Source organism: Rhea pennata, chromosome 29, assembly GCF_028389875.1.
Source record: "Rhea pennata isolate bPtePen1 chromosome 29, bPtePen1.pri, whole genome shotgun sequence".
Classification (NCBI taxonomy): Eukaryota; Metazoa; Chordata; class Aves; order Rheiformes; family Rheidae; genus Rhea; species Rhea pennata.
Window position 1 is genome coordinate 4678063 of NC_084691.1, and position 18134 is coordinate 4696196.

The 18134-nt window shown below is 71.7% G+C and overlaps 3 protein-coding genes across 3 annotated transcripts; 1 reads left to right on the top strand and 2 right to left on the bottom strand.

The window, feature by feature from the left end:
* Positions 1–521: 521 nt before the first annotated feature.
* DNAJC14 (DnaJ heat shock protein family (Hsp40) member C14) lies at positions 522–4936 on the bottom strand. The gene is made up of 7 exons (XM_062597530.1): positions 4843–4936; positions 2815–4438; positions 2319–2425; positions 2050–2169; positions 1529–1689; positions 1242–1344; positions 522–951 (listed from the first exon to the last, which is right to left on the bottom strand). The coding sequence occupies exons 2-7, from the start codon at positions 4369–4371 to the stop codon at positions 714–716; spliced, it is 2286 nt and encodes a 761-aa protein (XP_062453514.1). The 5' UTR covers positions 4372–4438; positions 4843–4936; the 3' UTR covers positions 522–713.
* A 2706-nt stretch (positions 4937–7642) lies between these two features.
* Positions 7643–10527, top strand: LOC134152065 (transmembrane protein 198-like). The gene is made up of 5 exons (XM_062597108.1): positions 7643–7805; positions 8227–8802; positions 9378–9526; positions 9603–9704; positions 10369–10527. Exons 1-5 carry the CDS (start codon positions 7679–7681, stop codon positions 10525–10527), a joined length of 1113 nt encoding a protein of 370 aa, XP_062453092.1. The 5' UTR covers positions 7643–7678.
* A 2523-nt stretch (positions 10528–13050) lies between these two features.
* PYM1 (PYM homolog 1, exon junction complex associated factor) lies at positions 13051–16060 on the bottom strand. The gene is made up of 3 exons (XM_062597080.1): positions 15956–16060; positions 14936–15029; positions 13051–13564 (listed from the first exon to the last, which is right to left on the bottom strand). Exons 1-3 carry the CDS (start codon positions 15984–15986, stop codon positions 13051–13053), a joined length of 639 nt encoding a protein of 212 aa, XP_062453064.1. The 5' UTR covers positions 15987–16060.
* Between the last annotated feature and the right edge of the window lie 2074 nt (positions 16061–18134).

The window sequence follows — 18134 nt, forward strand, 5'->3', positions numbered from 1 at the left end:
CTCCGCTGTGGCCCCCTCTCCTGCTGGAAGGGCGCAGGTGAGTCCTGCTGCAGACAGCTCTGCTCTCGGCAACCATCCCACCCGCCCCGGTGCGGGGCGCGGTTCCTGCCGCTGGCCAGGCAGAGCCGGGCTCCGCATCCCGAAAAGGAGCGGGCGCGAGCCAGCCGAGCCCAACCAGCGGTTACGGTCACTCGCTGCACCCAACAGCGGCCAGGAGGGCCAGGAGGCGACCGAGGCAGCTGCTGCGCCCTGCTCCTGGCCAGGGAGCAAACTGGGCGTTCAGCGAAACAGAGACATCACCTGAACGTTTAAAATAACCCTGAAGAGACTCCACGGTCTGTCTGGCACGGCCCAGCCACAGCCTCCCTGCTCGGCACCACCAGGCTGCCCCGGCTGTCCCCACGGACGCCGCCGGCCCCACTGTGGTTCTTTGGTATCGCTGGCTCCAACACAGCTCTTCACGCTCATAGTAGCCACGTTGGCTCAGAAACTCATTGGTTTCTTTTAAATATATAGATTACTTAAAAAAAAAAAATAGATTCTTTTTTATTTGAAAGAGCCCTTTTAGTGCCCAACAGAGCACAATCTCCCCCGGCCCAGAGAGCGCCCAGACAGCCGACAAGCACCAAGCCAAGGGCTTCTGCTTCTTCCCAGCGCTCCCAGCCTCAAGCCAGGCTGGTCCCTGGCACCCCTTGGCTCCTCCAGCAGCTCGTTCAGCGCTGGAAAGGCCGACGCACCTTCTTCCGCCTCTTGTGCTTCGCGTCCCCCTTCGGGGCCGCGCCGTCCGTCTTCGGGGGCGCCCCCGCGGAGGCGGCTGCCCCCGACGGCGCCGCGGGTGGCGGCGGGGGGGAGAAGGTCCCCCCAGGCATCTGTCCTGAGGTCCCCTGAAACATGCGATTGAAGAAGTCTTGCAGGTCTGCAGCAGAGGTGGGGCTGCCTTTGGGGGTGGTCCTGCGGGGAGGAAAGCGGGCGTCAGAACACAAGGCACCAGCACCAAGAGGTGCACAAGGAAACTCCTGGCTACAGCTACAGCTCCCAGGCTCGAAGGCCGTCGTCTCCCCAGCGGGCAGAGGAAGGTCAGACCCAGCGAGGGAGCAGCAGGGCCACACACAGCCAGACCCCCCTCAAATCCCCCCCTCCCCAGGACGGCAGCTGGCATCGGACGCCGGTGCCATTTCCCATCTCACGGCTCCACAAACAGGACAAAGCGCGGAGGGAGCCCACGCAGCTCCAGCACCGACCTCTGACGTCCACTCGGCCCGGCGCTCCTCGACCCAAACGATATGTGATACGGCACGCGATGGGTGTCCGGAGAGATGCCAACCCGCTGGCAGCCGGCCCACTCTGCGGAGACACACACGGCCGGTCAGCTAGGCCCGGAGGCGGCGATCGCCCGCCGCTCGCTCCCTCGCCCAGCAGCGAGGGCGAAGCGCAGCCTCTGCTAGAGGCAGAAGACGCTGCACGGGCAGCACCGTTAATCCTGCAGCTCCGCAGGCGCTCTGGGAGCTGCCACCGCATCGGGCCCCACCCGTGATGTCGTAGATCTTCCCATCCATCATCGCGAAGTAGGTGATCTTCAGCCCCAGCATGCTGGACTCAGCCCAGAAGTCGCCCTCCTCCGCGGGATGCAGCTTGCTGCATTCAGCACAGTAGCGGGCATGGAGCGGGTCACGGTCCATCTCAAACCTCCTGCAGCAACAGGAGACATTTCAAACCCTGAGAGCAGCAGGGCTGGCTTTGCTTCCCCTCCCCTTGAGGGACAAGGAGAAATCAAGCAGTGCTTTGGTTTGGCCTGCTCCAGAGAGACCCGAATTGTCTCTCGTAGCAACTCCTCGCTCCCAGATTGCTCTGGTCCCCCAGCTTCACGGGGAGCAGGGACAACCCGAGTGTGCCCAGTGCCTTCACCTCCCCTGCGGCCACAAGCAAACACCCTCCTCCCAGCAGGGCCGCTCGTGCGGTCTCTCAGACAGGGACACCACCAGCGCAGCGCAAACCCCCAGCAGACCGTGACCATCCACGTGCCGCCAGACCTGGAGCCCTGGGACCTACTTGTGCTTCCCCTGGCACTTGCTGCACATCATGGTGTTCATGGCCTCCTTCAGGTCGTCCTGCAGCCTGGTGAGGAATTCGCTCATGGACCTCGTCAGCTCGCTCTCTGCCATCCGCTTGCTGCGGCCACAACAGGGAAGAAAGCTGGGGGTGAGAACCCTGCGAAGGAGCCTGCGTGGGCAGCACGCCCAAGCGGCCGCATTATCCGCCCTCTTCCCTGCTGCTCTCCCCAGACCCACCCAGTGCCTCCCCCGGCTCAGCCCACTCACATCTCATACTCTTTCCGCTTCTCCGGGTTGCTGACAATATCCCAGGCTGCTCGCAGGACCTTGAAGGCCTCCTCTGCTCTCGGGTGTTCATTCTTGTCTGGGTGAACCTGGAAACGACACGTGAAGATGAAGCCGATGACTTCAACCAGGACAGAGCACATCTGCGCTGAGGTCTGAGGGCTCAGCACCACGTTACAGACAAACTGGCCTAGCAGCAGACAGGACGTGGCTCTGCGGGGCCCTGCTTGCCAGCACCAGCTCAAACCCAGCCCCCCGCGCCTCCCCCCAAGCAGGCCACGAGACGCCAGCACGCAGCCCCACCACCCGCGAGGCGGAAGGCAGAACAGCAGCGAGGCCTCGGGCAGCAAGGCCATCCCTCGCCAGGTGCCCTGCAAGGCCAGAGAGCATCATCAGCATCGCACCCCAGCGGGCCGAAGCGGGAGATGAACAGCCACGAGCCCCCGGCCCGGCCCAGCGCTCCCCAGGACCCACGCACCAGCATCGCCAGCCGGCGATAGGCCTTCTTCAGCTCCGCGTCGGACGCCGTCGCCTCCAAGCCCAGCACCTGGAAGGGGTTCAGCTCCTCCTCGGGCACCTCCGCCATGGCCAGTAGCCGGGCCACCTCCTCCCTCGAGCTGGCGCTGGGGGAGCCTCCGTCCGGGCCGGGTGCAGCGTCCCCCAGCCCGTCTGTCCTCAACCCTCCGGGCGCCCAGGTGGGAGCTCGCCACTTCTGTAGCCAGTCCCAGAGGTACTGGCAAGTCCTGGTCTCCTTGAAGAGGCTCCACGTCCGGAGGAAGACGGACAGGTCCAGGAGCGCGAGGAGTTGGGCCACGCGGCCGGTCCTGCCCAGCCTGCCCGCACCAGCGAGCAGCGCGGCCACGCACACGCGCCCGCACAGCCGGAGGCTGCCCAGGAGCAGCATGACGACGAGGAAGAGCAGGGCACAGAGCATCCAGAGCAGGCGGAGGAAGAGCTCTGCCCAGGCACGGAGCCACCGGCCCGCCTTCAGCGAGCCGCTCCGGGCCTGCTGGCCCACCCGCTGGCCCCAGGTCCTCACGCTGGCCTGGGCCGAGCCCAGGTCACGGGCGCCGAGCCGGCAGCAGGAGCACAGCAGCCGGCCGCCGGCCTCCACGCACACCCTGCGCACATGGGTCAGCGCCGCCTCGAGCAGCGCCTTGAAACGAGCCAGGCAGAGCTGGGCCAGCAACTCCCCCGGCCAGACCGCCTCGGCCGCGCCGTCCCGCGGCCCCTCCGCCTGACTCCTCTTCCGAGCCGGCCTGTGCCTCCTGCCGCCCAGCCCCGACCTGCCCTCGCGCTTCCCGGGCTCCCTGCCTTCCTCCCTGGGGGCAGAGCGGTGCCTCTGGCGCTTCCTGGTCCTCCGGCTCCCCAGCGCTCTGCCGGGCCCAAACAGCTCTTCGCCGGCGCCGTCCTCCTCGCCCTCTTCCTGGCCTCGGGGCAGGGGCTCGGCAGCCCAGTGGTGGCAGGTGACGCTGCAGGATCCGTCCCTCTGCTCAGCGGAAGGGCTCGGCGGCACCGACCGCTCTCCTTGGCAGCGGCAGGAGCGCTCGGGGCCGGAGCCGGCTACGTCGGAGCCCACGAAGGGCAAGTCGTCGTCCTCGAGCGTTAACGCCCGCTCCCGGTCGCAGCTCCCGTTCCAGGCAGCGCTGTCCTCCGCGGCGCAGGCTGCCCACCCGCCGCCGGAGCCCCACGGAGCGGCGCGGTCCCTCTCTCGGCCCTTCCCTGGCTCCTCGCCCGGCGGCCCATCCGCAGGGGGCTCGAGCTCGGCCGCCGCGCTGGGCCCCGCCGGCTCCCGGCCGCTCACAGCCCCGGGGAGCCGCCCCGGGCCGTGCTCGTTTGGGCAGGGGCGTTCGCGGCTCCCAGAAGCGAAGCTCTCCGGGACGAACCGGCGGCTGTTCGGCGCCGGGCTGCCGGGAGCCCAGGGGCGCCCAGCGCCGAGGCACGGGCCGGGGCACCGCGGGGCACCCGGCGGCTCCCGACAGCGGCAGGGAGAGCCGCCCCGCTCCTCCTCCGCTTCGCGCTCCCGCGGCTCCATCCCTGCGGCCACGACCACGCCGGCCCCGCGGGCCCTACGTGACCGCCGTCATTTCTGCCTCTTCTCCCTGAAAAGCGAAACAAAAAGAGCTGGAGGAAGCGAAACGCCGCAGCCCGGGAGGGGACGTGGGGGGGCTAGGGGGGGGGGCCCGGGGGGGGGGGGCGATGGGGGGCAGCGCGGGGGGAGGGAGGGGGATGTGACGGGGCGGGGGGGCCCGGGGGGGGGCGATGGGGGGCAGCGCGGGGGGGAGGGGATGTGACAGGGTGGGGGGGCCCGGGGGGGGGCGATGGGGGGCAGCGCGGGGGGGGGGAGGGGAATGTGACGGGGCAGGGGGGAGGGCCCGGGGGGGCGATGGGGGGCAGCGCGGGGGGGGAGGGGACGTGACGGGGAGCGGGGGGCGGCGCGGGGGGCCCGGGGCGGCCGGGGAGTCGCGGCGCGGCCCCGCGGCCCCCGCGAGCGGCCGGGACTCACCGTGCCGGTGCGGGGGGGGGGGGTCTCCGCCTCCCGCCGCCCCCCCCGGGGGCGCCACTTCCGCCTTCCGCCCGCCCGCCCCGCTGCCGCCGCCGCGGCCGCCGGTCACTTCCGGGGGCGGGGCCGGGCGCCGAACGTCACCGCTGCCCCGCCCCGCCCTTTAAAGGGCCAGCGCCGCCCCGGTTAACCCCTTCGCCGCCGCCGCCGCCCGGCGCGCCCGTCGGAGCCTGGGGGGCCTCGAGGCGCCTGGGGAGCGTATGGGGGGCGGGGAAGTGGGGCCCTGTGGGCCCTAGAGGAGCTTGTGGGTCGCTTTGGAGGCCTAGGGGGCCTATAGGGCCCTGCGGGACCCTATGGGGGCTGTATGGGGCCTGTGGGGGCTTGTTGATCCCTATGGGGGCCTGTGGGGCCCTATGGGGCCTGTAGGGGTTGGGGGGGCTATGGAACCCTATGGGGGCCTGTGGGGCCCTATGGGGCCTATAGGGGTTGTGGGGGTGGCTGCGGAGCCCTACAGGGGCTTGTGGGGCTGCGCGGGGCCGTGTGGGGCGCTGCGGGGGCGTGCGGGGCGCTGTGGGGCCCCACGGGGGGCTGTGGGGCCGGCCCGCGCCCGCGGCGGCCCCCGGGCGTCCCGCGCTGACCCCGTCACGTGCCCCCGCGCACAAAGCGGCTCTGTGAGCGGCCCCGGCCGTGGGTCGCGGCCCGCCGCCAAGTGGGGCCGGCCCCAGCCCTGCCCTGCCGCCCACCTGCCCCACACCAGCTCTCTGCCCTGCCCCACACCATGTCCCTGCCCCACACTGGGTCCCTGCCCTTCCCCACAGACCATCTGCCCCCACACCAGCTCTCTGCTCTGCCCCACACCATGTCCCTGCCCCACACTGGGTCCCTGCCCTTCCCCACAGACCATCTGCCCCACAGCAGCTCTCTGCTCTGCCCCACACCATGTCCCTGCCCCACACTGGGTCCCTGCCCTTCCCCACAGACCATCTGCCCCACACCAGCTCTCTGCTCTGCCCCACACCATGTCCCTGCCCCACACTGGGTCCCTGCCCTTCCCCACAGACCATCTGCCCCACACCAGCTCTCTGCTCTGCCCTACACCATGTCCCTGCCCCACACTGGGTCCTTGCCTGTCCCCACAGCCCACCTGGGGGGTCCCTGCCCCACACCAGGGTCCCTACCCCACACCATGTCTCTACCCCACAGGCCCCCCAGGGCCACGGTCCCTGCCCCACAACCTGCCTGGGGTCGGCTCCCTGCCCTACCCCACAGTCCCCCCAGGGCTGTGCTCCCTGCCCCACACAGAGCCCTGTCCCTGCCTAGGGACTCTGCCCCACAGCGGGTCCCTGCCCTGCCCCACACCCTTGATGCTGCCCCAAGCTAAGTCCCAGCCCCACACCGGGTCCCTGCCCCATAGGGGGTCCCCGCCTGTCCCGGACTAAGGTCCGGGCTCCAGAGCCCCAGAGGGCCGCGGCCCCACAGCCGGTCCCGGCCCCACAGCGGCTCCCCCCGCGCCGGCCCCGCTCCGCGCCCCGCCCCGCGCCGCCCCCGGCCCCGGCCCCGGCCCCGGCCCCGCTCCTGGCCCCGTCTCGGCGCCGCGGCCGCGCCGGGCTCGGCGGAGGGGCCGGGACCCGCCGCGACCCACCGCGGCCCGGGGCGGCCGGGACCGGCGCGGCGGCGGCGCTCGGAGCGGTGAGTCCCGCCGGGAGCGGGGAGCGGAGCGGGGAGCGGGGCCGGGAGCGGGGCCGGGAGCGGGGAGCGGAGCGGGGCCAGGAGCGGAGCGGAGCGGGGCGGGGAGCGGAGCGGGGAGCGGAGCGGGGCCGGGAGCGGAGCGGGGCCGGGAGCGGAGCGGGGCTGGGAGCGGGGAGCGGAGCGGGGAGCGGAGCGGAGCGGGGCGGGGAGCGGAGCGGGGCCGGGAGCGGAGCGGGGCCGGGAGCGGGGAGCGGAGCGGAGCCGGGAGCGGAGCGGGGCCGGGAGCGGAGCCGGGAGCGGAGCGGAGCGGGGCGGGGAGCGGAGCGGGGCGGGGAGCGGAGCGGAGTCCGGCTCGGGACCGAGCTGCGCCCCGGCGCTGCTTCCCCCGGGGCTCCTGCTGCAGCAGCCCGGGAGCCGCTCGGACCCGTCCCCCAGCAGCTCCCAGCACCCCCAGCCGAGTACTCTCCAGTAGCTCCCAGCACCCCCAGCAGCTCCCAGCACCCCCAGCCCGGGATCTGCCGGGAGCCCCCAGCACCCGCCACCTCATATCCTCCGGGAGATCCCGACACTTCCCAGCCCAGCAGCCCAGAGCAGCACCCCAGCAGCTCCCAGCATCCCCAGTAGCTCCCAGCACCCGCAGCCCCAGCAGGGCCAGGGCAGCTCTCCCCCCCCCGGCCCAGCTCTGCCCCGCGCGGGGCTGTCCCCAGGGGCGCAGGATCCCACCCTCGCCGGGCGTCCTCCACCTGCCCAGGGCCCCCGTGACACGAGCTGTGTCCGGTCTCAGGCACCGTGGGCCGCATCCTGCCCCAGCAGTGCCCTGGGGTCCCGGGAGCACAGGGACCCGAGCCCTGGGGCCAGGCTGCAGCATGGTGGGGGGGAGGTTGTAGCTGGCCCGGGGGGCGGAGGGCTGCCCCACGGCCGCCCCACAGCCGGGCGGCGCGCCCAGCCGCGTCCGTGCGGCCCGGCCCAGCAGTGCTGCAGCGCAGCTGCCAGATGTTGGGGGCAGGCGGGGGGCTGCCTCACTCCAGCTGTTGGGGGGGGGGAGGAATTACTCATAGTTTCCACCGCGGGGGCCCTGCCCCTGCCTCCCGCCCCGCCAGGCGCCCGGGCGGATGGCGGCGGGGCGCTGAGCCCCGGCCCCCCGCGGGCCATGGAGCCGGCCCCCGGCGCCCCCGCGCCGCCCCGCTGCGCCCTGGGGCTGCGGCCCCCCTACGAGCCCGTCCCCGCCGCCGCCTGCGCCCTGTGCTGCCTCTTCGGCGTCGTCTACAGCTGCTTCGGTGAGCGCGGGGCGGCGGGGGGCGTGCGGAGGGGCGCTGCGGGGGGCGAGGGGCGCGCCAAGGGGCACGCCATGGGGAGCGAACGCCATGGGGCACAGCCACGGGACATGGCCAGAGGGCATGGCCGGGGCACACCATGGGGCATGCCATGGGGCACGGCCGGGGCACAGCCAATGGGCACGCCATGGGGCATGGCAGTGGGGCACGGCAGGGTGCGTCCCCTGGGACACGCCACAGGGCACACCTTGGGGGAACGCCACGGGGCACACCATGGGGCACAGCCATGAGGCATGCCATGGGGCATAGCAAGGTGCACGCCATGGGGCACGCCGTGGGGCCCGGCTGAGGGACATGGCGATGGGCAGAGCAAGGGGCACGCCATGGGGCCCAGCCCCTGCTGACTGCCCCACGCCGCCGCCAGGGTACCGCTGCTTCAAGGCCATCATGTTCCTCTCGGGGCTGCTCTTCGGCTCCACCGTCATCTTCCTGCTGTGCTACAAGGAGCGGATCCTGGAGACGCAGCTGAGCCTGGAGGTGAGCGCGGGCATCGCCCTGGGCATCGGCGTGCTCTGCGGGCTGGTCACCATGCTGGTGCGCAGCGTGGGGCTCTTCACCACCGGGCTGCTGCTGGGGCTGCTGCTGGCCACGGCCGCGCTGGTGGCCGCCGAGCCGCTGCTGCGGCCGCAGAGCCTCTGGGTGCCAGCCGGCAGCCTGCTGGGGCTGGCGCTGCTCTGCGCCCTCCTGGCCCTGCAGTGGCAGAAGCCGCTGACGGTGCTGTCCACGGCCGTCTTCGGGGCGGCCGTCATCGTGGTCTGCGTGGACTATTTCGTGGAGGCGCTGGCGCTGGTGCTCTACGTGTACGACCGGCTGCGCCTGGCGCCGCCGGGGCCGCTCTGCTGGTACAGCTGGGCCGTGCTGGGCGCCTGGCCGGCGCTCAGCCTCCTCGGCGTCCTGCTCCAGTGGAAGCTCACGGCCGACGGCTTCTCCCACACCGACGGTGAGCGGGAACCCCCCTCCCTCCCGGCTCCCGTCTGCCCCGGGCCGGGGGGCCCGGACGCCTGGGCTCTCCGGGCAGCCCTGGGGATGGTGGAGGGTGAGCGGGAAGGGTGTGAGATGATGGGGACGGGGAAGAGGTGGCAATGGGGACTGCGATGGTGGCAGAGATGGTGACCGGGGTGGTCATGGGGACCAGGAGGGTGGCAGGGATGGGGCTGGTGACCGGGATGGGGCAGGGATGAGGATGGCGACCAGGGTGGCAATGGGGACCAGGAGGGTGGCAGGGACGGGGGTGGCAATGGCGACAGAGAAGGGGGTGGCAGCTGGCAGGACGGTGGCAGTGGGGAAGGAGGTGGCGATGGCAAGGGTGATGGAGAAGGGCACTGGCGCGGGCGTGGGGACGGCCGTGGGAGGAGGCGGTGGCAGGGATGGCGCTGCCCGTGGGGACGGTGCCGGGAACGGCAACAGGGCAGCGATGGGGCTGGGGAGAGCCGCCAGGACGGCGATGGGGATCGCGGTGGGGCCGGCGACGGGGCCGGCAGCGCCCGCCCGGCGTCAGCGCCTCCCCCTCCGCAGTGGTCATCAGCCGGCGGCAGAAGCGGCTGCAGCTGCTCCGCATCCGGCAGAAGGAGGCCAAGCGGCGGCAGAGCCTGGCCCCGCAGGAGGGCACCTACCGCCGCAAGCCCGCGCCGGTGAAGCGCTACGCGGGCGACGTGCTGGCCCCGGTGAGTGCCGCGGCCCGGGCGGCCGGCGGCCCCGGCGCCCCCGCTGACGCCTGTCCCCCCCCTTCCCCCCCCGCAGAGCTACATCCGGAGCCTGCGGGACCGGCAGCTGGAGCGCGGGACCCCGCGGAGCAGCCCGGGGGCCGCCGCGCCGCCCGCCGACGACGACCGCGGCTCCGCGGCGCCGCCCGCCGCCCCCCGCGCCCGGCCCTGAGCCCCGCCGCCGCCCCGCACGTGCCTTAGGGCGCCCGCGCCCCCGCCGCCGCCGCCGTGCCTGCCCCTTTAAATAGTCAAATCAGCTGCTGCAGGCCCCTCCCCCTGGGGGCGGGGCCAGAGGGGGCGGGGCTGTGGGGCACGTGGCTGCCCCCTGGCGTCGGGCGTCCCTCCGTGGGGCAGGCGGCCCCCTTGCATGCGTGCCCCGCAGGCTGCCCCGTTTCCTGCCCCACGCCCTGCTCCATGCGCTGCCGCACACACTGCCCTGTTACCTGCCCCACGCACTGCCCCATTGCCTGCCCCATGCGCTGCCCTGCACTCTGCCCCACTGCCTGCCCCACACGCTGCCCCATGCACTACCACACATGCTGCTACACGCACAGCCCTGCACACTGTCCACAGCCTGCCCCACGCGCTGCCCCACGCCCTGCCCCACCACTTCCCCGTCACCGGCCCCTCTGCCTGCCCCACACTGCTTGCTCTATGCACTGCCGCACTGCCTGCCCCACGCGCAGCCCCACTGCCGGGGACAGCGCAGGGGAGCCCAGGGGAGCCCCCGGGGCTGCCGCAGCCCCGCGCCCCCGGCGCCGCCGGAGACCTCTGTCAATAAAACCCCTCTTCTATTTTTGTAGGACCTGCCCGGCCCCCGTGCCCCCACCGGGGCCTGCCCCGGCTCCTGCCACCGCCACCGGGACCCCAAAGCCTTAAGCCCCCCGTGCGGGGAGGGGTCGGGGTGGCCCCCAGCCCCCCGAGGGGGGACGGGACGGGACCGCCTTGTACCCGGGCTGTGACATTAAAGAGCATCACGGCAGCACCCGGGCGTGCTGGGGCGGCGGGGGGCCGGCGGGGGGCTCGGTGCCCCGGGGGGGGGGGCCCCACGGCGGCCGGCTCAGCCCCCGGGAGCCCCCGCCCCGGGGAAGCCGACGCGGCCGCCAGCGGCTCCCCGAGGAGGGGGCAAAGTCGCTCCGGGCCGGGCCGGGCCACTGGAGCGGGGTGGCGGTGCCGGGGGTGTGGGGGGCGTGGGGGGGTCGGCGCCTTGGGGCACCCCGGCTCCAGCTCGGGGCTGGTCGAGACCCCCGGCCGCCCGCCGCAGCGGCCGCGCAGCCCCAAGGCCGGTGACGGCCCAGACGAAGGCGCCGCGGAAGGCGTGGGTCTTGCTGGGGGTGGGGGACCCCCCACGGCCCCGGGAACCCCCCCACCACCACTGCCACCCCCCCCCCCCGAGGCTGGGGCACCCACCGAGCATTGGGGCGCCCAGGCGGCTGGTGCAGGGTGATTCCTTCGGAGCTGCGGCAGGCCGGGCCTGTCCGGGCTCGATCCCTTCCCGCTCCCAGCCTGAGGCGCCCGCGGTCCCAGCTCCGTCCCTCGGGGTCAGCCGCGGACGCGCTGCCACCCCGGGGGAGCAACCGCGGCGAATCAGCGGCGGCATCGCGACCCCTCGGACGCGCGGCCGGGCCAGAGCATCCCCCCGACTCAGCCGCGGCTCCGCGCGGGACCGTCTGGAGACCCCAGGGACCCACCCGTCCCCTGCCCCGAAGCTTTAGGGGACGCGGGACGCTTCCCCCCGTCCCGGGGCCGAGCGGGCTCTGCGCGCGTAGGGACGGCAGCCGGACGTGGGCCGATGCCAGGCGAGAGCGCGGTGCCGCTGCCAAACCCCCGCAGGCTGCAGAGCCAGCCTGGCTTCGAGTGTGGGAAGGCAGCGTGCGCCCCGCACGGCAGAGGGTTAAGGCAGGGAGAGCCAGCGCCCGGACGCCGGGTCCGTTCCCAGCCCCGCGTGTGCTGGGGCTCGTCCCAGTCCCTGCCTCAGCTTCCCCAGGGCCGCCCCGGGGAGGCCGTTCGCCCCAGCACCCGGCCGCCGAGTCAGGGCGCCGCTCTCCAGGGAAGCCCGCCGGCTCCCCACGGCCGGCTCCCCACGGCCGGCTCCCCACGGCCGCCCCTTCGTCGCTGGCCCTTCCCGAGTCCCCGGGAAGCCGTGGGGCGGTCGAGGTCCTTGCCGTCGCCCCGGGGAAGGCGCTGACGCAGCCCTGCGCCGGGTGAGTAACGGGGCCGCGAGCGCAGCCGCTCTGCGCGCCGCTCCCGGGGGGAGGCCGGGACCCCTCGCCCGCGGGCCCCGGCGCAGCCCCCGCCAGCCCCGGTGGCACAGCCAGCTCCACGGCGCTGAGCCAGGGAGCTGCCAGGGGATGCAGAGGGGTCTGGCCGGCTTCCCGGGCACCCGGGGACAGAGCCGAGCAGCCTCCGCGCTCCCGTGCCAGGCAGTTCCCAAGGGAGCCGGGAAGGAATCTGGCAGCTCATCCCTTCCAGGGCTTCCCGGCTGCGCGGCCGGCGTCGCCGGGGAACGAGGGCACGGCCGGGGAGATGCCGTGGAGCCGGAGCCCCGGAGCGGGGCTCAGCCCCTCCCCTGCCCCATCCGCAGGGCGCAGAGGGTCTCGTTCGCACCGCGGCGCAGCTCTGCCTGCTGATGCCGCCCGGAAAGCCCCGAGCGGCAGCGAGGACTGACCCCCCCACGGCGCAGCACGGCAAGACGGGGCAGGGCAGGAGGGGCCCAGCGGGCCCCCAGCCCGCACACAGCGCTGCCCAAAGGCCTCTCCGGCGCTCGGCCCCGCAGCCCCTCGCCTCCGCGAGGGTCCAGCCCCACAGAGGGCGAGGGGCGGGCTCCGACCTGCCGGAGCATCAGGAGGAAAGCTCAAAACGTGGGTCCAGCCACCGGCCGTGACCCTGGAGAACCCCTTTCAAGGAACGTCAACCGCAGAACCCAGCCCAAGCGCCAGCGGCCGCTTCGCCAGGCACCGGGCAGGGCAGCAGCCAGAGCCGTCCAGGCAAGGACGGCACCAACGCCACCGCTGCGCAGGGACCGCATCCCTCGCCGGCTCCGGGATGGCTCCCTGGGGCCTTGCGGGGAAAGGTGAAACCAAGCTCCCGACGCCAGGTCACTACTGCAATTTTATTATTGCATCGTTTTTAAAAATAAAGGAAGAGAGGCCGTAACACAGAACACAAGAGGCCGGGGAATAATGAAAGGAAGAGCCACTGCCCCTGCCCTGGCCCGCAGCACCAGCCCTGCCCGCCCGCCAGGCCGGCCCCACTCCAAATAAAATTAAAAAAGGAGAGAGGTATTTGAGAGTTGCTGAGTTTCTAACACCGATAGCTGGGAAAAAACTGTTCTGAAAAAACCAACAGCACCCACCAAAACAAAATCCCCGGGAAAGAGGGGCCTGGCGCTCAGTCCGGAGGATCTGCGCTCTGGGGACGCCGGCCCTCGCGCGCCCGGTGCAATGCGAGTCCCCGCGTCCCGTCCCGTCCCTCCCGCCCACCCCTTACAAGTCCAGCTCCAGGTCCTGCAGTTCCTCCTCCAAGGCTTTCCTCCGCCCGAGCTTCTCCAGCTGCTCTTTTGTCGGCTGCTTGATCTCCCCGGAGTCGAGCCGCTGCTGCAGCTCCTCCACCTGCCGCAGCTTCTTCTTCAGGTTCTTGATCTTCTTGGTTTTCTCCGAGGCGGAGGCTTCCCCGTCAGCGGGGCCCTTGGCGCCGCAGGCCGGCTGCGGCGCGGCCGCCTGACTGTCCCCCGGCGGGCCCTTGTCCCCGCCGCCGCCTCCCGACAGAGAGATCTTCTCCAGCGACTGGATCAGTTCATCTGTCTCCCTCTCCCCTTTCTCCTGCTGCTGCTTCCTCTTCTCCTTGCGTTTCAAGTTCCTTTTGGCTGCCTTGGACAGTCCCGTCTCTCCGCTCTCCGCCTTGCCAGGCTGCTTGCTGGGCTGGGCATTCCCTTCCAGGCTCAGCCCGGGCGGCAGGTCCGGTTTGCTTTTGAAAAACTTCACATACTTATTCTCATACCTGTGCAGAACGAGAGCCCGTGAAGAGGCGTCTCTCCCGCACCCCTGCGGCGTTCCCCCGCCGAGCCCCGGCGCAGGGAGCGCTGCGGGCCAGGCTGGCGCGGCTCCGAGAGCCGATGTCAAACTCCCGAGCACTCGGCACCTCCGGCCAGACCTCAGATCCAGAGCGGCCCCGATTTACAGCTCGTCCCTGAGGGATCTCAGGGCTCTGCACAGCGAGACTCGGCTGAGCAGAGCCTTTCAGAGATCACTGCCTCTCCCGAGCTCCTCTCTCCTGCAAACACCTCTCGGCTCAGAACCGCGCTCACGTCCAGCCCTGCAGAGCCACCCCAGAGAACGGCCGACGCGGAAGCTGATACGTACCGTCAGGTCACGGCTTAGGGGATAAGGGTGAGGGGGTCAGGATTGGTCGGGCACCTGGAAAGAGACCGAGACCTCGAGACGTAACCCGGCACGCACGCCCAGCCTTAGGAATCGCCAGACACAAGGTCCTGGGGGACGGGAGACTCCCGGCCTCGGGCCGCCGCGCGCGACCCAGCACCCTGCGGCTCCCCACGGCGCAGGCTGCTTTCAGCAGGGCACCTCGGAGCCCCTGAGCTCGGCAGCGCAGTTCAGCGCCGGGGAACGTGCACACCGCTGCAGGCGCGCAGCACAGCTTGGAGCTGTCAGCGCCTCGTCCGTGAGAAGCAAAGACCGCCTTCCCCACGTGGGAGCCGACCCTGCCAGCGCGGGAGCCCGGGCGGCGGGGGGCTGGCCTCCGTTCTGGGCCCGTCAGCGGAGGGGAAGCGAGCACCAGGCACGGGGAGCAAACAGGGAGGCTCTGCCGGGCACAGGGGAAGCCCTGGAGGCCGTTACGCGCCGGACGGCCTCGGACGTCAGCCGCGGAGACCAGCGGGACGCCAGGGCGTTCCCCGCGGGCGGATACCGGAAGGTGACGCAGAGGAACTGCCTGGCCGGGCCCATCCCGAATCGCAAGAGCGGCCACCGGAGGGGGAGAAGACAAACGGACGCCTGACGGACAGCCTCACCGCCAGCAGCTGCCGACGAGCGTTACTGCGGTAACGGAGCACGAAGCGCCTCTCCACTTCTATCCTTCCTCAAAACAGGCGGCCCCAGCCTAACCGCCGCCAAGAAACACCTGCCCAGCTGGCCCAAAGCAAGGTCGTTCCCGTGCTTCCAACCCAGCCAGCAGCTCCTCTTCCTCCTGCGGGAGCTCAGAGGCCCGGCCAGGCCCCTGCAGAGACCCTGCTCCTCCCCGAGCCCCCGGGACGGCGGCGGCTGTCAGCGGTGCAGGCGGGAACACCTCCCGGCGACGGGGCACCGCCGCCAGGAGCCCCCGGGGACGCCCCCCTCCCACCCCGGCCCCACTTACACCGGCACCTCCTCCTGGGGCACGTATCCCTCCTTCACCCGCCGCTGCTTCCGCCAGGTGCCGTCAGGGCGCTGCGTGGAGGCGATGTACTTCCCTGCAAGCGAAGGTGCTGTCGGCGAGCGGCCCCAGGGTCCCCTCGCGCACCCTGGGGGCGGCTGCGGCGGAGGCGATCCCACAGACCCCCGACCCAGAGACTGGCAGAGGGGAAACAAAGGGACCTAGGCCCACGGACACTGGAGGGGAGGGTGGAGCCTGCCCCACAGATACTGGGAAGAGGGCACAGACAAGGCCCCACAGAGACCAGAACCGCGGGGAAAAGACGAGTCAAGCCCTATAGAGACCAAGGAGAAAAGAGCCTACCCCATTAGAGACCAGAGGGGGGAGGGATCTGCCCCACAGACACTGAGGAGAAAGGGTCTGCCCCATAGAGACCAGGGAGGAGGAATTTGCCCCATAGAGATCGAGGAGAAAGGGGCCTGCCCCATAGGGACTAGGGAGAGGGGGATACTGACAGGGCCCTGTAGGGGCCAGGGTAACGGGGAGAGGATAGGCCCAGCCCTAGAGAGACCAGGGGCCTGGGTGCAGACTGTGCCCCACAGACACCAAGGGGGTGGGGCCCAGCCGACAGGGACGAAGGTGCAGGGCCCAGGCCCACAGAGACCAGTGGGGCAGACCAGAGGGGCAGGGGGTCCCAGCCCCACAGCGACCAGGGGAGAGAACTGCCCTACAGACTGAACGGCAGGGCCCAGCCCCACAGGGGCGGCAGAATTGAGGCCCAGCCCCACAGACACCGGGGACAGGCCGGGCCCCGCAGACACCAAGGAGGCGGGGAGGGGCAGGGCCTGCCCCATAGCGCCGGGACGCGCTGCCCCATAGGGCCCGGGGGGTGGGGCTCAGCCCCACAGCGCCAGGGAGGCGGTGCCGGGGCGCGGCCCCGCGGCGGTGCCGGGGCAGGGGGCGGCGGCGGCCCCCGCCCGCTGCCTCCGCTGGGTCGGGCCGCGGCGGCGGCTCCGCACTCACCGGTCTCGTCAGTCACATAGGGAGTCGCCATCTTGCGAGCGCGACACACTTCCGCCCGCCTGGCCCCGCCCCCCGGAAGTGGCGGCAGCGGGCAGCGAAGGGGCGCCAAAGCGGGCGGCCATTTTGTTTTTAAAGGGACAGCGCCCCGTTCGGCGGGACTCCCTGTTTGGGGGGTTCCCGGCATGCCCCGGGGCTCCCACAGTGCACTGCGGCCGGCGGCGATGGGGGGGCGGTCGCCATGGCGACGCGGGGCCGGGGCCTGCGGAGGCGGAGGCGGGCGGGGGGGCAGAGCCCGGGGGAGCCGGAGCCGCCGTCGGGGCCCTGCGGCGGGGCCGGAGCCGCCGCATCCGCCGCCCCCGCCTTCCCCCGTTGCCTGGCGGCTTCGCTCCCGCCGCGGCCCGGCCCCGCCCGCGCCCCAGGGCGCCGCCGCCGCCCCCGGAGCAGCTGCGCCGCTGCCGGGAATCCCCCGGGGGCGGCTGCCGCCCGCCCTGGCCGCGGAGCGCGGCCCGGGGTGCTCCCTGCCCCGGGGGGGTCGCTCGGGAGCGAATGCGGGGCGGGCGTGAGCGTGCAAGCCTTGGTGCGAGTGTGCAAGGGCAGGCCTGGGTGTGCAAGAGCGAGTACGAGCATGCACAGCCAGGCGTGAGCGCGCAAGGCAGAGTGTGGGCATGCAAGGGCGGGCATCGGTGTGCAAGGCAGAGTGTGAGCATGAAAGCCTTGGTGCGAGTGTGCAAGAGCAGGGTACGAGCACGCACGGCCAGGTGTGAGCATGCACAGCAGGGCAAGCGCGCTCGGGCAGGCATCAGTGTGCAAAGCAGGATGCAAGTGTGCAAGAGCAGGGTACGAGCACGCACGGCCAGGTGTGAGCATGCACAGCAGGGCAAGCGCGCTCGGGCAGGCATCAGTGTGCAAAGCAGGATGCAAGTGTGCAAGAGCAGGGTACGAGCACGCACGGCCAGGTGTGAGCATGCACAGCAGGGCAAGCGTGCTAGGGCAGGCATCAGTGTGCAAAGCAGGATGCAAGCGTGCAAGAGCAGGGTACGAGCACGCACGGCCAGGTGTGAGCATGCACAGCAGGGCAAGCGTGCTAGGGCAGGCATCAGTGTGCAAAGCAGGATGCAATGTGCAAGAGCAGGGTACGAGCACGCACGGCCAGGTGTGAGCATGCACAGCAGGGCAAGCGTGCTAGGGCAGGCATCAGTGTGCAAAGCAGGATGCAGTGTGCAAGAGCAGGGTACGAGCACGCACGGCGAGGTGTGAGTGTGCACAGCAGGGCAAGCGCGCTCGGGCAGGCATCAGTGTGCAAAGCAGGATGCAGTGTGCAAGAGCAGGGTACGAGCACGCACGGCCAGGTGTGAGCATGCACAGCAGGGCAAGCGCGCTCGGGCAGGCATCAGTGTGCAAAGCAGGATGCAATGTGCAAGAGCAGGGTACGAGCGTGCACGGCGAGGTGTGAGTGTGCACGGCAGGGCAAGCGTGCTAGGGCAGGCATCAGTGTGCAAAGCAGGATGCAAGTGTGCAAGAGCAGGGTACGAGCACGCACGGCCAGGTGTGAGCATGCACAGCAGGGCAAGCGTGCTAGGGCAGGCATCAGTGTGCAAAGCAGGATGCAATGTGCAAGAGCAGGGTACGAGCGTGCACGGCGAGGTGTGAGTGTGCACGGCAGGGCAAGCGTGCTAGGGCAGGCATCAGTGTGCAAAGCAGGATGCAAGTGTGCAAGAGCAGGGTACGAGCACGCACGGCCAGGTGTGAGCATGCACAGCAGGGCAAGCGTGCTAGGGCAGGCATCAGTGTGCAAAGCAGGATGCAATGTGCAAGAGCAGGGTACGAGCGTGCACGGCGAGGTGTGAGTGTGCACGGCAGGGCAAGCGTGCTAGGGCAGGCATCAGTGTGCAAAGCAGGATGCAAGTGTGCAAGAGCAGGGTACGAGCGTGCACGGCGAGGTGTGAGTGTGCACGGCAGGGCCAGCGCGCTCGGGCTGGTGTGAGCGTGCAAAGCGGGACGCAAGCGTGCAAGAGCAGGGTGCGAGCACGCCCGGCCGGCAGGTGTGCGAGGCAGGGTGCGCGCAGGCGGGCGAGGCGGCGCGCCGCCCCCGGCTCCCCGCGGCGGCCGGCACGTGCGCCCGGTGCCGCCCCCGCCCGCCGCGCCGTGATGTCAGAGGGCCGGGCCGGGCCGGGCCGCG

Bases quoted from the DNA above. Each gene is read 5' to 3' on its own strand.
- PYM1 (XM_062597080.1), bottom strand. From the start codon at position 15,986: ATGGCGACTCCCTATGTGACTGACGAGACCG. The intron at 15,030-15,955 runs GTGAGTGCGGAG...CTTCGCTTGCAG, and splicing joins CTATGTGACTGACGAGACCG to GGAAGTACATCGCCTCCACG. The intron at 13,565-14,935 runs GTAAGTGGGGCC...CGTTCTGCACAG, and splicing joins CCCCAGGAGGAGGTGCCGGT to GTATGAGAATAAGTATGTGA.
- LOC134152065 (XM_062597108.1), top strand. From the start codon at position 7,679: ATGGAGCCGGCCCCCGGCGCCCCCGCGCCGCCCCGCTGCGCCCTGGGG. The intron at 8,803-9,377 runs GTGAGCGGGAAC...CCCCCTCCGCAG, and splicing joins CGGCTTCTCCCACACCGACG to TGGTCATCAGCCGGCGGCAG. The intron at 9,705-10,368 runs GCGCCGCCCGCC...CTATTTTTGTAG, and splicing joins ACGACGACCGCGGCTCCGCG to GACCTGCCCGGCCCCCGTGC.
- DNAJC14 (XM_062597530.1), bottom strand. From the start codon at position 4,371: ATGGAGCCGCGGGAGCGCGAAGCGGAGGAGGAGCGGGGCGGCTCTCCC. The intron at 2,170-2,318 runs GTGAGTGGGCTG...TTGTGGCCGCAG, and splicing joins AAGCGGAAAGAGTATGAGAT to CAAGCGGATGGCAGAGAGCG. The intron at 952-1,241 runs GTCGGTGCTGGA...TCCTCCCCGCAG, and splicing joins GGGCCGAGTGGACGTCAGAG to GACCACCCCCAAAGGCAGCC.